Raw genomic sequence first — 15595 nt, 5'->3', positions numbered from 1 at the left:
TGTTTTCTTTGTGTCTTCAGTAGCCATTGAGATAGAACAGTAGAATAGCCCACTCAAGAATAAAGGCAGTAGGGTAGAAAGACTGAATGATCCAGACCTTTCTTGAGACAAAGAATGTCTTCTTTTTTATTCAATTAATTAATTCATTTATTTTGCATCTAACCATAGTTTCCTCCTCTCTCCTCTTCTCCCAGTTCTTGTTCCCCAACTCCCCTCCTCTCAACCCACTCCTCTTCCATTTCTCTTCAGAAAAGGGGAGGCCTCCCATGGATATCAACCAACCTTGGCAAATCAAGTTGTCACAAGACTAGGTGCAGCAGTAAACAATATCTAATAAGATAATTAAATCATGACTGGTAAGATATTTAAATGAAAATAAGTTGTTTAAAAAAGTTATATGCTCTTCCACAGGGAGGGATTTTTACTGGTACTAACTGAAACATTTTGCTGAACCATGACCAGGGTTTTGCTCTAAGCAAGTCTGTGCAGACCTCTGGGCCTTCTCTTATGGAGAATGCTGGCATTCATTTTGGAGGACTGTGGCTGGCATTCATGTTGGAGGACTGTGGCTGGCATGAGTTCTTCTTGCATTCAGACCCTCCAACCATCCCTGGGACTAGTGAATTAGCAAATTTCTTCACTAGTAGGAGCTTGCCTAAGACACTAAACCACATAGCTTAGAGAACGGGCTTAATTATTTACGGTTCTGTTGAGCTTCATTTTCTTCTGTTGAGCTTGTTCATAGTACAGTTGTGGATTGATCCCTTCCTAGCATTTGTTACGACCCAGTCAAGATGTAGAAGAAAACACCAGTCTCGATATCCTTACCTCGGGCACACTGTCAGGGGTGTAGTAAGCAGAAGAATCTTTGATTCTGCATTACTAACCATCTTAATTAAGTTATTTAACATTTCTGAGTCTTAACTTTCTTTAGGGAAACAGTTCTTACTGGTTTCTGATGGAGCTCAAAAGAGAAGGACTTGATAAGAGTCCTAGTAACAGCTGTATTGAGAGTTTTTGGTTTCTTAAGAAAAGAAAAGAAAGCCCAGTTATGGGATGTGATATGTTTGTGCTTTAATCCCAGGTGTCGAAGATGGGGCTGCTTCAGTTTGTCCGCAGCCATTAACTATGGTTATCTCGTGCTCTAGCAGGGCATGATCTTTGCCCCTACAGATAGTTTAATTCTGGGGGACTCTGGAGAGGGTATAAATGAGAGAGCACCAAGGGCCAGCAGCTGCTACCACTCTATCCCACCCCACCCCACCCCCTGCTGCTGCCCCTGCTGCTGTTGCATTTGCTATAACTGGATTGCTAGGCTGCTGGCTATTCAGATGACGAAGATTGAACTTGCCTCAAGAAAAACAACTATCTTAACCAGCAGGAAGTAGTCTGTTTTGTTGACTGAAAGAGTCTACACTCCCTTTCCCCCTCTAACCTTCTCTCTCTCCTACCTAGTGTTGAGGGCTTGGATGGAATTGAGGTGAAAAAGGGTTGGAAAGCAAGTAGAGATGGGAGAACCCAAGAAACTATTAAAACAATTTTTCCATAGTTGTACTGGTCACTACACATCCAGGATGTTAGCCTTGTACTCCTGACGTGCGAATCCCTGCCATCTGAACACTAGAATGGCAGGTGTGTGTCACCAAACCCAGCTAAAACTCCACCTTTCGTGAGAGAAAGCATGTTGCGAAAAGCATTCACATTTTCTCCTTGTGGAGAGATCTTAACTTTGCTTCAGGGCAATGTTCCACTGTCATACCTTGTTGTCAAGGGCCATTGAGTGGAAGAGCTTGTTGTCCATCATCTGTGAGGTGATTCTGAGACTTTCCTTCTCCCAAATAGGATAAGCTACACAAGGAAAGTCTGTCCCTGGGGCTGGAGAGATGGCTCAGTGGTTAAGAGCACTGACTGCTCTTCCACAGGTCCTGAGTTCAAGTCCCAGCAACCTATTTCTATTTGTTTTAATTTGTTAAGGATTGCTTTTATGTCCTAAAATGAACTTCAAGTTTTTGTATACATTCCAGTTGTTGGATGTGATTCTGTGGATTCAGTTAAATGTATTTGATCTATTTGTTCTGAAATGTCATTAATGATTGGTTTCTAATCTAATATCGAGTGGGTTACTGACATCGCCCAGTACTATCTTATCAGAACCCACTTGTCCTCTTATTCCCATTAATGTTTCCCTTACGAGACAGGGAGCCCCAGTGCTTAGCGTATATATCTTGTCATTTCTTTGTCTTCTGGTGGATTGTTCTCTTTATGAGTGTATAGTGCTATTCTAATTTTTGCTTCAAGTTACTTTATTACATAGAAGTGTAACTGGCGTGGTTATAACTTCCATTTATTTGGCATTGATTCCTGTCCTTCTACTTTTGGTGTACATCTTTGTTAGTGCGTGGCCTTGCTTTTAATTCCGTAGGTTAGTTGGGTGTTCTTCAGTTGGCTAGTGAAGACCATTTACATTTAGAATTATTACTGGCCATGGGGCAGCAACTGGGGGTTGTTCCCTCTTCGGCTTCCGTAGACGAAGTCGGGCAGACCTTCGTCTGGAGTTTTGGCACCCTCCCCCTTCCCCGGGGTCCGGGGTGGCATTGCACCGCGCCCCTCCTGGGGTTGCGTTGCTGCCCCACACGGGCTCCCCCTCCGAGCGCTGCTCCCATTCGCCTCCCTTGGCCAGGTCTCCTTCCCTCCCCCAGCTGCCCAAGTCATGGCGGCTGCTGTGTTTTTCGGATGCGCCTTCGTCGCGTTCCGCCCAGCTTTCGCCCTTTTCCTGATCACTGTAGCTGGAGACCCTCTTTGGGTTATCATCCTGGTGGCGGGAGCCTTTTTCTGGCTGGTCTCCCTGCTCTTGGCCTCTGTGGTCTGGTTCATCTTTGTCCATGTGACAGGCCGACCAGATGCACGGCTCCAGTATGGCCCCCTGATTTTTGGTGCTGCTGTCTCTGTCCTTCTACAGGAAGTGTTCCGTTTTGCCTACTACAAGCTCCTTAAGAAGGCTTCTGAGGGCTTAGCATCACTAAGTGGGGACGAAAGATCACCCATCTCCATCCGACAGATGGCCTATATTTCTGGTCTGTCCTACGGTATCATCAGTGGTGTCTTCCCTGTTACCAATATTTTGGCTGATGCACTTGGGCCAGGTGTGGTTGGGATCCATAGAGACTCACCCTATTACTTCCTGACTTCAGCCTTTCTGACAATAGCCAGTCATTATCCTGCTGCATACCTTTTGGGAAGTTGTGTTCTTTGATGCCTATGAGAGGAGACGGTACTGGGCTTTGGGCCTGGTAGCTGGGAGTCACCTTTTGACTTCAGGACTGACATTCCTGAACCCCTGGTATGAGGCCAGCCTGCTGCCCGTCTATGTAGTCACTGTTTCCATGGGGCTCTGGGCTTTCGACACAGCCAGAGGTTCCCTCCGGAGTAGCCAGCGCAGCCTTTCATGTAAGGACTGACTACCTGGACTGATCGCCCGACAGATCCCATCTGCCTGTCCAGTGCCCATGACTGAACCCAGCCCCAGCCCGGGTCCACTGCCCTCATCCTCCATCTCCTCGCTGATGGGTTCCACTTCCTTCCGGGTTGGCATTATCCATTTGTGACCTGTAGTCTCTAAACTTTCTCAGGAGCAGCCTGGGTGCAGCCCATCAGGGACTGGCGGGCTTGAATCTGCATCTCTCCCCACCCTCTGAGGACCCCCTTGTTGTCCAGGTCTCCCCATGTGTCAATGCTCTACCCTCACCCTGTCCATGATTCACCCCGCTTCCCCTTTGCAGGCCAACGGCAGGAGGATAGTCGTGTGATGGTGTACTGTGCCCTGCGCATCTCACCTGAGGGCTGAGGGAACATGGGGGGACCCCTGGGCCTGGAGTCCCCTCCCGACCTCCTCATCCTGTATTTCTCCATCTCCAGTTCTGGACAGTGCAGGTTGTCAAGAAAAGGGACCTAGACTAGCCATGACCCTGGAGATGAAGTTTCTGGAGGCTCAAGGGTAGATGAGTTAAGTGCGGACATCTTGGTCTTTTTCTCAGGTCTGAAAGGAACCATTTTTTGATATGATAAAGACCCCCAAAATGCCTGTTTTACTTTTTAAGTAGGGAGAGGGAGGAGGTGTGCTGGGAGCCCCCTTGACCTCCTGCAGGCTGTGTCTGCTCCTGAATCTGCTGCTTGTGGTTCACTTCTATCCTATTATCCCTTTGGTCCAGGCCCTGGGGAAAAGGAAGGAAGTGCATGTGTGGGAACAGGTACCACTGGAACTCCTATTTTAACCCCCGTGACCATCAGCCATCAACATCCCTCCTTTCCCTAAGGTGAAGTGGAGGGTGCTGTTGGGGGTCGGCCCACTCCATGGCAGTGCCCCAGAGGAGCCAGACTACCATGGCATCGTAGCCCAAGAGGGCAGGCATTTTTTCTAGATTTTAATTGGGGTGGGGGAGGGCTGCGGTGACTCCAAAACAAATCAGTAGTGGCAGTCCAGTCCAGGTGACAAACATCAAACACCAGAAGAAACCATAAGACTCTGCCACATTCCTTTATTTTTCTGTGTTTCTTAACTTTTCTGTCTTGCTAGTTTTATATTTAGCAGGATGGGAATCTCTTGCAGTTTTATTTGGGAATGTTCTTAGTGAGAAGCCTACAGGTGAGAGATCAATCCCCAGTTCTACTCAGAGAGGAGAAAGTAAATCGTTATGACAGGAATACTACCAAACCACATCGGATACAGAAATTCACTTTAAATAAATCAAAGCCAACCACACTGCCGTCGAATGGCACAGAAAGAAAAATGCCAAGACCAACGTGCACCGTACTATACACATATATTTAACAACCACTTAGGGTAGAAGCACAGATAATATTTGAACAAAGTAAAGGAATGTGGCAGAGAAAAGTAAAGAAAAATTCAGATTAAATAAAGAAGAAACTTACAGAAGGTAGAGAAGACTGCTAAGAAGAGGAGAACTAAGGAGGGGAGAAAAGCACTTGTAAAAAAAAAACTCTATAAGCAAAAATTGTAAACATAAGAGGAGTCGAAACTTATAAGCTGGTATTTAAATATCAAATAATAATTACAAAAGAGGACATGCGGAGGTCATTTTTTTTTTAAACCTCCAGATTATAAAAGCAATGAACTGGGGCAACTTCTTTCTGAATTCTCAAACGTTGGCTCTGCCAGGCAGAAGGGGCGGTCAGCCGCAGTTGGACATTCTTTAAACTGTCCAAACGGGCCCAACAGTACCGCAGTCAGTCCAGCCGCTTCCTTCCTGTGTACCAGCTACGATTTCTGATCACCGTTGGCTCTGTAGCCTGTGTACTGGGCAGGATTCCCACTTACTCCAGAAACTCGCACAGTAGAATCCTTGGTGAGGCTCATATCTAAGTCAAGGGATGTCCCTTGGATGGGGCTATGGAGAAGGCAGATGGAGCAATGGTATAGGGGGACCCATGTCAGTCCTTTGCAATTCTGCTCAGAGTTAAAGGGAAGAAGGCTGCTCCAGGGAGTGCCCACTTGATCAGGCCTTTAGGATTCTCAATCCTGTGATTGGAAAAGTGCATGGGAACTCAATGGGAAGCCATCGAGTCTCTCCAGTGTGGGCTCATTGATCTCCCAGCTCAGCACATGTAAATAGGGTCTAAGCGCCTGTCATCTAGAGGATACAAAACATAGAAAATATAACAACGGCTGTCGCAAAGAGTTCAGAAGGGTGTGGCAGTCTGTCTTTCCTTTTTCTTAAATCTCTGCTCCCGTAACTGAAACTTAAAAGCAAACACAAGGGTACCTAGAATGCCGCAGGCTGAAACAAAAGCAGACACGCCCAGGACAAAGGAGTTTTGATGGGGAACGAACATTTTATATCTGAGGAAAACTGGTCTGGAGATGTCAGGTAGAAATAGGCACTAAGACAAGACAGAGCCTACATCTCCATTCTCCTGACCAAGCAGGCTGATCCTGCCTCGCTTGTAGCAACTCTCCTTGCAGCACCTTGTTTAAACCCCAGTAATTTGTTTTTTGAGTTACTGCTGGGATCCATGCTTTACCCATACTCAATCCTGTGCCTGTACACATCCCAGCATTTGTTAGTAGGCCAATGTTGGAGGCATATGCTGGAAAATGTTTAGATTTCCTCTCGAAATCAGTAAACATATGAAGTAAAACTGTGTCAAAATTAAAACAAAACAAGACACTAAAAAAAAAAACTACTGTGGAGGTCTGGTCTTACCTCCTTAGTCTAATAAAATGAGATATGGTGATCCTCAGAGGACTCAGTAGGGCCAGAAAGTTTTATGGGTGCTGCTACCTTGGTTTATGCCATGTGGTTAAATTAACCAAGATGACGATGAAGCCATGTGGCATTTATGATGTCATTACCAAAGATGTCATGCAAGTCACATGGTTACTTTCTGCTCAAGGTGAATTCAGCTCTATGGTAAATTGAATCCATTCCTTGCCTTCCCTATGGGATCCACATCCTTAAATAGATTGCCAACTGTTATAGTCTTTTCTTAAAACAAAACAAAGACACTTTAGTTAATTTAATAGGTATACAGGAGATAGTATCGATGGCCTCAGCTGGTAGATACCAAATATCAAAATAAACAGGGAAAGGAATTCTATGGTCTAAGCTCAAGGAAGAGGAGTCCGTATGAGGCTATTAGAATCGGTATGGGATTCAAACAGCTTCTAGAGATGGAAAGAGAGATTTAACCACCATCCATGTTTAGTTCAAGACAACAGTTGGTCTGCCTCACTCTCAGGTAGCTGAAGAGACAAGGGAAGGATGGGAGATAAAGGTGCTTTTTAAAAATCCAGACGTTTGTCTTCATGTGGAGAATAACAGCTCAAATCTCCCTCCTCCTATCATCTGGATCTCATTTCACCCTGACCAGAGTAAGGTGAAGTCACTGTGGATAAGACCTTAGACTATTAGTACTGTTTAAGTATCTGTTCTCAGGCTCTAGTCACCAGTTGGCTGACTTCCTAGGGTGGTTACATGAGCTTTGGTTAAAATAGAAGACAAGGGCTGAGGAGATTGCTCAGTGGGTAAATACTGTTGGTCTTTGAGCATGATGACTTGAGATGGAACTTCTGAAATTTGTCCTCTGCCTACTGTATGTGCACTGTGACACACACACACACACACACACACACACACACACTATATATATATATATAGTTATAAGTTATATAGTTTTATATATAGTTATAGTTATATATAGTTATATATACACTTAAAACAGAAATACTGTTATAATAAGTAAAATTTCAGAAGGAAAGAAGTATGGAAATTAAGTCATCCTGCTCAAGATGTTTTTAACCTTTATTGTCCCATAATTGAACCATTGTGCCAACTCTGGTCATATAAAGAGCAAACTGTTAACCTGTTAATTGTTTTCTGTGCCTGATAGATGTTGTTCTGTTTTCCTATGAAATAATCGTATCAGTTCCGGCAAGGAGTGTCGAGTTCATGGATAATTCCCTTCATTTGGGGTGAGCCACGCCTGTCTTCTGAGGTTTTATGTGTCCTGGAATCTAAGGTGACTGCTGGTTTAGGACAAGGACTTACCTCTCGTGCTTCATCCTTGGCTGGAAGGAGCTATGGTAGACAGTGGCTGATTGGCATGATTATTTGCGGTTGTAAGCAAAGCAGACAAGCAGAGGAAACACACAAAATGAGTGTAGACACACCAGACGATCATCCTTTTATCCAATCAGACATTGGACGACCCATCTTAGGGACCTAGGTGAGGACTCAATGCTTTGGAGCAAAAGAACCTTCCGAGTGTCTGTTTAAAGACTGACTAGAATTTTACTTGTATTCATCAAATAAATCAGTGTGCAGGGACCTCAAGTCAGATGGAGTGGTGCAGACATGGTGAAAGGAAAGGCCCAGCAAGGGTCAGGGGAATTGGAAGATCCCACAGGCTATTCCATTTCAAAAATCCTTTGTATCTTTTTTCTATTCCAATAGTCTAAGGTTTTACCACTTTATGTAATTCCTTTGGAAAATGTTCGTGATGCTTATGAAGTTAGACATTGGAGATAATTAGAAGTTCTATTTTGGTGGAGGTAGAGGAGTCCTGTAATCACACATCACATTCTGCAGTAATTATCTTTACTTATGTGCTCTACCCTGTGGCCCAGAAAGTCTGCTTTATTATTATAGGGTGAGTGCTGAAAGCCTCTTGGAAGGAAACATCTGTAATGAGTCTTGTTCTCTTCCTCAGTGGAAGTAAGACAAGTAATACGGAAGTCCCAAGTCGTGTTGCCATGGTTTGCTCACTCTGTACATAGCTAGGTTGATTTACCTGGAAGATTTTGTAAGTAGCAGGAAAGGTTAAGAAAGATGCATTTAGCAAGAGAAAATAAGGCATTCTCCATGATAGCACTTGTATTAGTCAGGATTCTCTATATTTTTGGTTGTGAGCCTAGCCTTTAATGGCTGAGCCATCTCTCCAACCCATCAGGATTCTCTAAAGGAACAGAGCTGATAGAAAGAATATCATAATTGTATATGTCTCTGTGTGTATTAGTTATTAGAGTGTAAGCCACTCTAATAAAACAAACATACATGTATATGTGTATGCATATGTATATACATGCTTGTAATGTGTATATATGGATATACATATGTATATACACTTTACATATTATATAAACATGTATATACTCAAACATGTATATATACACAGATACATATGTACACATACTATATCCATAGGGACACATGTATACACACATGTGTATATATACATACATACGCACATGTACATACACACATATATGTATATGTACTATATCCTTATGTATACATATTATATACATGCATATACATATGCCTGAACATATACATGTATGTTTGTTTTATTAGACTGGCTTACAAGCTATGGTCAGCTAGTCCAACAGTAGCTATCTCCTTATGTGAAGTCTATGAATGTGATAACTGAATGTCTTAGCTGATGTTCAGTATATACTGAAATCCCAAAGTAGGCTCTAATATGAAGGAAAGAAACCTTTTACTTGAAGGGTAATTTGACTCCATTCCTCTAGTTCCCCTCCATCCTCCAAATATAGCAGTTGGTGCCAAACCCTTAGGATTGTGGAGTCATTTAATTGAACTGCCATGTGGGAAGCTTCTGTGCCCTTGCCAGTGCGCTCATAAACTCACTTTCGAGCCTTTTTATCCTTTAGCTTGGAGCTTGTACAGTACACTGAGGGGGGACTCCCCTACCCTTAAAGTTTCTGCATCATATCCAGTACCAGGTGTCTTATATTTCCTGATAAAATACCTTGTCAAAAGCAACTAAAGGGAGGAAGGCTTGACCATGGCACAAAGATCCATTGAACTGTCTCTCATGGCAGCAAAGTTTAAGCTTCTGAATTTGAAGCATCTGGACACATTATATCTGAACTTGAAGCATCTGGACACATTGTGGCTACAGCCAGGAGGGAAAGAGTGGTGGATATTCAGACTCAGCTAGCTTTCTCCTCTAAGAAGTCCAGGACTTAAGCCCAGGGAGCGGTGCTCTCCACTTTAGGGTCCTCCCACCCCAATTAACTTAATTGCTCATGGGCATCTCCAGAATCTTGGATTCTTAGTGATTGTAGATCTGTCAAGTGGGTAATCCATATCAACCATCACATTAAGGCTTCTTGTCCTCCATCATAGAATGTATTGACCTTCATCATTAGGATTTCTAGTTCTTCTCCATCCTTGGAAACTCTTGTCCTTTATTATTAGGACCTTTTTTCTCCATGATTAGGTTGTCTTATCCCCAATGGCTGATCCTTTTGTCTTCTCCAATGCGGCACTTTGGAGAGTCCCTTTAATTTCCACAAGTACCTTTCTCTATCCTAACAATGTAAATCCAAAGCCCATCCAGGTCATAGGTTATGCTCAACTTCATTCAGACTTATTCTTGGGAAACTACGAATTTGGTTTTGGCCTCCAATGTGGCTTTGGCCACTTTCCAAAGGGAACCGGAAGGTTGCAAAGATGTTCGTTTCTTCTTTATGTGTGTGTGTGTGTGTGTGTGTGTGTGTGTGTGTGTGTGTGTTTCTAGATTTACCAAAATCAGCAACAAAAAAAGCCTTGTCTGGATTGTAAGCTTGCATAGGCAAATGGTCTAAAGTTCTTTAAATTCAGATCTTCTTTTAATTCCTGGCCTACATGGTAAGGTGTTCTTTTGACCCTGCCTGAATAATAATGTATTGTGCCCCCCTCCCCAATTTATATACCTCTGGAAATCCCTTCCTCTCTGAGTAAAACCTCCTTTGATCTTCTCTTCTCTCACTTAAAAAAAATTCTAGTCTGGAACTTAGTACTTGCTTACACTTTTCACAATGAGCAGGAGTAAGATACGTAGAGTGCTGGGACTTGCTGTTTTCCTTCCCAGGTTGAAAGCTGTATACACTGTGAATGGAAGTTTTTGGGAAGAGGGTTCATCTTCCACTGGACCTCCTGCAAGGCTGACTGATTTGAACTTCAGAGATTTTGGACATGTTGGAATGCTGCCAGGCCAGGATATGATCACAATGTATCTTAGGCGTCTTTAGTCCCCACTTAGCCATTCCTTCCCCACCTCTGTGTCTGAGATGGTATCGTGGGGACAATCAAGTAAAAACGTTTGGAAGTGTATTGACTTAGCAGGCCACCTGCCACCAGCAAGTCAAAGGCTAAGCATATCATCAGTTGGCATCTAGGGACCATGACAGCATTTTTCCCTGCTTTGTTACAAACTACCTTTTCCATGATTCCGCCAATGCTTTTGGAAAATGTCTTGATTATCTTATTTTGTGTGTTTCTGTAAATACTGCATGAAATTATTACCACGTTGAAACATGATATTTGGGAAAATCTAAATCTGTGTTCTTGGGTTATGGTCACTCTTATTTGTCTCTACAATGAACCATCCCTCTTCATCCATGAGGTGGGAGCTGTTTCTTTTGCTCACACTGTGTTTTGATTTCTCCAGTACGGTTTGTTCTGCTTTATCCCACAGTCAGCTCATAGGCAGTCAATTGTGAGCTTTCCCAGAAGCTCATCAGTGGGATGCATTCCAAAAAAACCGATCTAATATAAATTGCAGAATAGCTTCTCTGGCCTACGGAAATGTCCTGAGCCACATATCTGATTAGCAGTGGAGCGATTCCTCTTTCTTCTCTCTGCCTTCTCCCTTTCCTTGACGAGGCTCTTCACGAATGCTTAGACTGTCTGCCCAGGAGTATCTCAGCGTCTTCTTCATAGTTGCTTGGGAACCAGTCAGAGATTTCAAGTAACTAAGTTATCCCTCCTCTTAAATATAATTGTGAACATATTCTTTACATGATCCAAATATATATATATATATATATTATATTATATATATATCATATATATATATGATACTTTTTCCCTTATGATACCTTTCTCTTATGATACCTTTTCCCTTAACTTTTACACTTAAATGTTCCACCAATCTTCTAATAAACATCTACTCTTAGTTTACTCTATGATCCAATAACTCCAACTCTATGTTGGTTTCACAAGTAGCAAGGTTCTCTTTTATTTGGCAGGGAGTGTGTGTGTATGTCTGTGGGGCATGAGACAGTGTTTCTCTGTATATCCCTGGCTGTTTTAAAATTTACTCTGTAGACTAGACTGGCCTTGAATTCTGAGATCCTCCTACCTCTGCCTCCCAAGTGCTGGCATTAAAGGTGTGCACCACCATGACCAGGCTGACAAAGTCCCCTTTGAGTGTGGACTCAGGTACTAGCCATGACCCACAAGACTATCCACCATGATATGTGGCCTCATAACCTACTGACGCCCCAATAGAGCAAGAGACATTTTTGATGTATACTAACCCCTTAGGGTTCTTCATCTTCTTTTTCTATAAATTCATTAATCTGTTCTCTCATGTATGCAGAGAAACTGCAAGCAGGACAAGACCACGGCCACACATGTGCATGCATATGCACACACACAAACACATATACACATACATATACCTCTGCCCCCTGGGAGCCACAGGCAGGATTGAGCACTATAATACCACACAGGTAACACATTCACTATGCCCCAATGGCTTAAAGAAAGGTTAGCTAAGCCATTATAGAGCCTACGACATGCAGGGCCTTCTTCTCCACCTCTGGCGTGTAGCATAGGTTACGTCGTTAATGAGGTCTGCTTCCCTATGATGCAGGACCTTCCTTCCCCTTGGGAATCTTAAAAGAAGAAATATGGCTCTGCCTGGTGGGACCAAAGCTTCTTCCTTCAGACGCTCTCTGTGCTTTCTGCTATGACATTAATAAGTCCCTTGCATGAAGGACAGTTTGACTTCTCTTTTATTTCACCTTCCTTTCTCACTCCCAAGTTTAACACAAACACTTAAGACCCATTCCACTTTGTTTCCTTGGTGGGGGGCAGTTATAGAAAGAAAGGCACAATGGGTGTCCTACCATAGAAATCTGAACAACCCCTTTTTTCTCTTGTTATTTCCGATCTTACAGTCGAATCAAGGATCTCGACATAAAGACCTGATACCCAGATCTGATAGAGGAGATAGGGAATAAGCTTCAGTTTATACGCACAGGAAAGGAATTCTGGATCAGGAACTTGATAGGACAGGTTTTAAGACCAACGATTGACAAATGGGATCTCATCAAACTTAAAAAGGTTTGGTCAGGAAAAGAAGCATGCTTTGACTGAATGGGAAGAGATATTTACCAGGTATTCCTCTGACAGAGGGTTAGTTTCTAGAATATTCAAAAAATTAAAGAAACTAAACACCCAAGCGAATCAATTAAATATTGGAGCAAGTAATCAAGAAGAGAGCTCCTCAAAGGTAAAATACAAACGTCCTAATGTAATTTTTTAAATGTTCAGCGTCCTTAGCCATTAGACACATGCAAATCAGAACTACTTTGGGGTTTTATCTTACTTCAGTCATAATGGCTAAGATTTAAAAAAAATGACAGAAAAGTACAGGCTGCAGATGCGGGAAAAGTAGAATGTTTATTCCTGGGAGTTGCAAACTAGAGCAGTCACTATGGGAATCATAGACTTCCTTAAAATGCTGTAAATAGGTCTACTGTGCAGTCCGTCTGTATCTCTGCTGAACGGATTTCCAGAGGACTCTATTCTAATACACAGGCTAATACACAGGCTGACTCCTTCATGCTCATTGCTGGCTATCGAATACCCAGGAAATAGAAGCAGCCTGGACGTCCATCAGCTAATGAATGGAAAACAGAAACAGAGACCATGTGTACAACACAAATGTATTCATCTACAAAGACAAGTAAAATCAGGATGTTCTCAGGTAAATGGATGGACTTGTAAATAGTCATCCTGAGAGCTGTAGTCAGAAGACAGTGGGGACCATCGCCATTATAGTTCTGTTCCCTACCTCTCCATGGGGTCCAGGTAAGGGAGTTAGATCCTTTCCTTGGGCTGCTGTGTCTGGTACATTATTGGCTTCCTGATTTCCCTGTTATGGTCTTAGTACTCCCTAGAATCTCAATTCATGGCAATAAGTTTAGTGTATGACACCTTCTGCTCCCAGGAAGACGTCACTTATCAGTCTGCTGCATGGGTGATGCTGAACAAGTACCACAAATCCAAAGTCATCCTCCATTCTTAAAATGGAGTCAAAAGCTGTTTGTCCAACAGCACCTCCAAGGGAAAGGAAACGCTTAAAAAACTAATTTACATGCTATGGAGTAACTTAAAGCAGAGCAAAGCCTGATCTCGGCACTGGGTATTCTGGCCTTTTATCAGAAAACAGGCATGAGGAGGGCCCTTACTACAAGGACTTGGATTCCTTAGCCCTGGAGAACTTCTATTGTACTTTGCTCTGCTGATTTTTTTTTCTCACTTGTCTTTCTATTCTGGACGTAAGATTTAGATGTTGCTTCTCCTGGCAGTTTATAATTTTCCTTGCCTTCTTTTCTTAGTTTTTTGTGATTACCTTGATACATATTCCAACACTTCTGTTGAGATAAATAGCATGTATTATTTGCCACATTTTCAGAAAGTGTTGCTTTTCCTGCATTTTCTTATCAGTCATTCACCTGCGTTCTACTGTTACCAGCATGGTATCTTCTTCTTTCCCAGCATTGTAATTGTGGGATTTCTACTTTTGATATTTTTTTAGGGTTGGAAGAAGAAAGAGAATGCTTCCTCTAGCAGGCATATTAGCACTCCAGTTCTGTAGGTATAACCTCAAATACTGAGTATGGTGCCTTATTAGTGACTTATAGGAATTAAATAGAGCAGACTTGGAAGCATTAAAATTATAGGTCATGGCTATGTAAACATGGCCTTTATGTAGAATAATTTAACTATATGTTTAGAGAAGTATTTATTTTATGTTTTGCAAGTAATTTAAGGCTGTTCTAAGGATCATGGGAGCGGTCATTACCTACATTTAAAACACTGACATTGCTCTGTTTCATTTATTGGGTTTTGATTTGCTTAAGGAGAGGAAGACTCTAAATAATCACTAAAAAAATAGTTTGAATAATTTAAAAAAAAATGCCGTATGAAGAAACAAACCTATCAGTTGTATTTTGGGAGGGTTGTATAAAAATATATGATTTTATGTCCTGGAAAGATTCACCACACGGAAAGAAAGCATTGCTCTGCTATTCACAGAAAATATAAAATGGGGTGTCTCTCATAATTATTTCAGGGTTTTACCAGTAATAACCTGTCTTTAGTTTATAATAAAAATGTAAGACATTCTTTCCTAATTCCTTTGTGGCACTGAAACGTCTCTTTCATAACACCACCCCCAGCTCTGCTCTCCAAGAACTTGCTAGTTGTGTCTGAATCGCATTGCTAAGTGGAGTTTAAAATCACAATAGCGAGTTGTCAGTGTTCCCGTCCAGCGCCCCTGTGGAAAGGGCAGCCTCAGGCAGCCGGGCAAATTCGGACCCCCTCCGCCGACCTCGCCACGAGCGGGTGCCGGAACCGCCGTCTTTAGCTGGACCGCAGCCACACAGGGAAGAGTTCAGCCCCAGAACCGACGGGACCCGGTCTCCATCGGCGGCGGCCTTCAGAGGAGCTCGCTCTGGCATCTTGGCTACTCTGTCCCCTGGTCACGAAGATGTCGGCCTCCAACGTCAGCTTGCTGCACGAGACCTGCAGGCAGGTCGCGGCCGGAGGGTGTGCAGTTACAGCTATTTCAAGAGACTGTACCTGTCCTCACATTTAACAGCATAAGAGACATTTTCAAAGCGGAGGATCCCTGCCTTCAGCAGCTCTCTGCTCCCAGGCCCCCTGGAGGGGAGTTCTGGCCCCCTGGTCGGGCGGGCACTCCTGAGGCAGCAGAGCGGAGGAGACCACCAACGCTGCCCACCTCTGCCCACATCCCTGGCCCAGGAGGAAACTGCATACGGCCTCTGGGTACCCGTAGAGGAGGGCCCAGGAACAGCAGATCCACTGCGTCTGAGACACCGCAACTGAAGGGACCAACCGGATAAACAGTTCTCTGCACCCAAATCCCGTGGGAGGGAGAGCTAAACCTTCAGAGAGGCGGACACGCCTGGGAAACCAGAAGAGACTGCACGCTGCACACAGTACTGACCCCAGAGGAAAACAAAAGCTATCTG

The 15595-nt window shown here is 43.3% G+C and overlaps 1 protein-coding gene across 1 annotated transcript; it reads left to right on the top strand.

The window, feature by feature from the left end:
• The first annotated feature begins 2710 nt into the window (after window positions 1-2710).
• Window positions 2711-3458, top strand: LOC116890220 (gamma-secretase subunit APH-1A-like). Its single transcript, XM_032890957.1, is given in 2 exon segments — window positions 2711-3211; window positions 3213-3458. Coding segments are annotated over 2 exon segments (747 nt in total).
• The last annotated feature ends 12137 nt before the right edge of the window (window positions 3459-15595 follow it).

This window comes from Rattus rattus, chromosome 1, assembly GCF_011064425.1.
Source record: "Rattus rattus isolate New Zealand chromosome 1, Rrattus_CSIRO_v1, whole genome shotgun sequence".
NCBI lineage: Eukaryota > Metazoa > Chordata > Mammalia > Rodentia > Muridae > Rattus > Rattus rattus.
The sequence above is the reverse complement of the archived record's forward strand: the minus strand, read 5'-3'. Positions and strand labels throughout refer to the sequence as shown.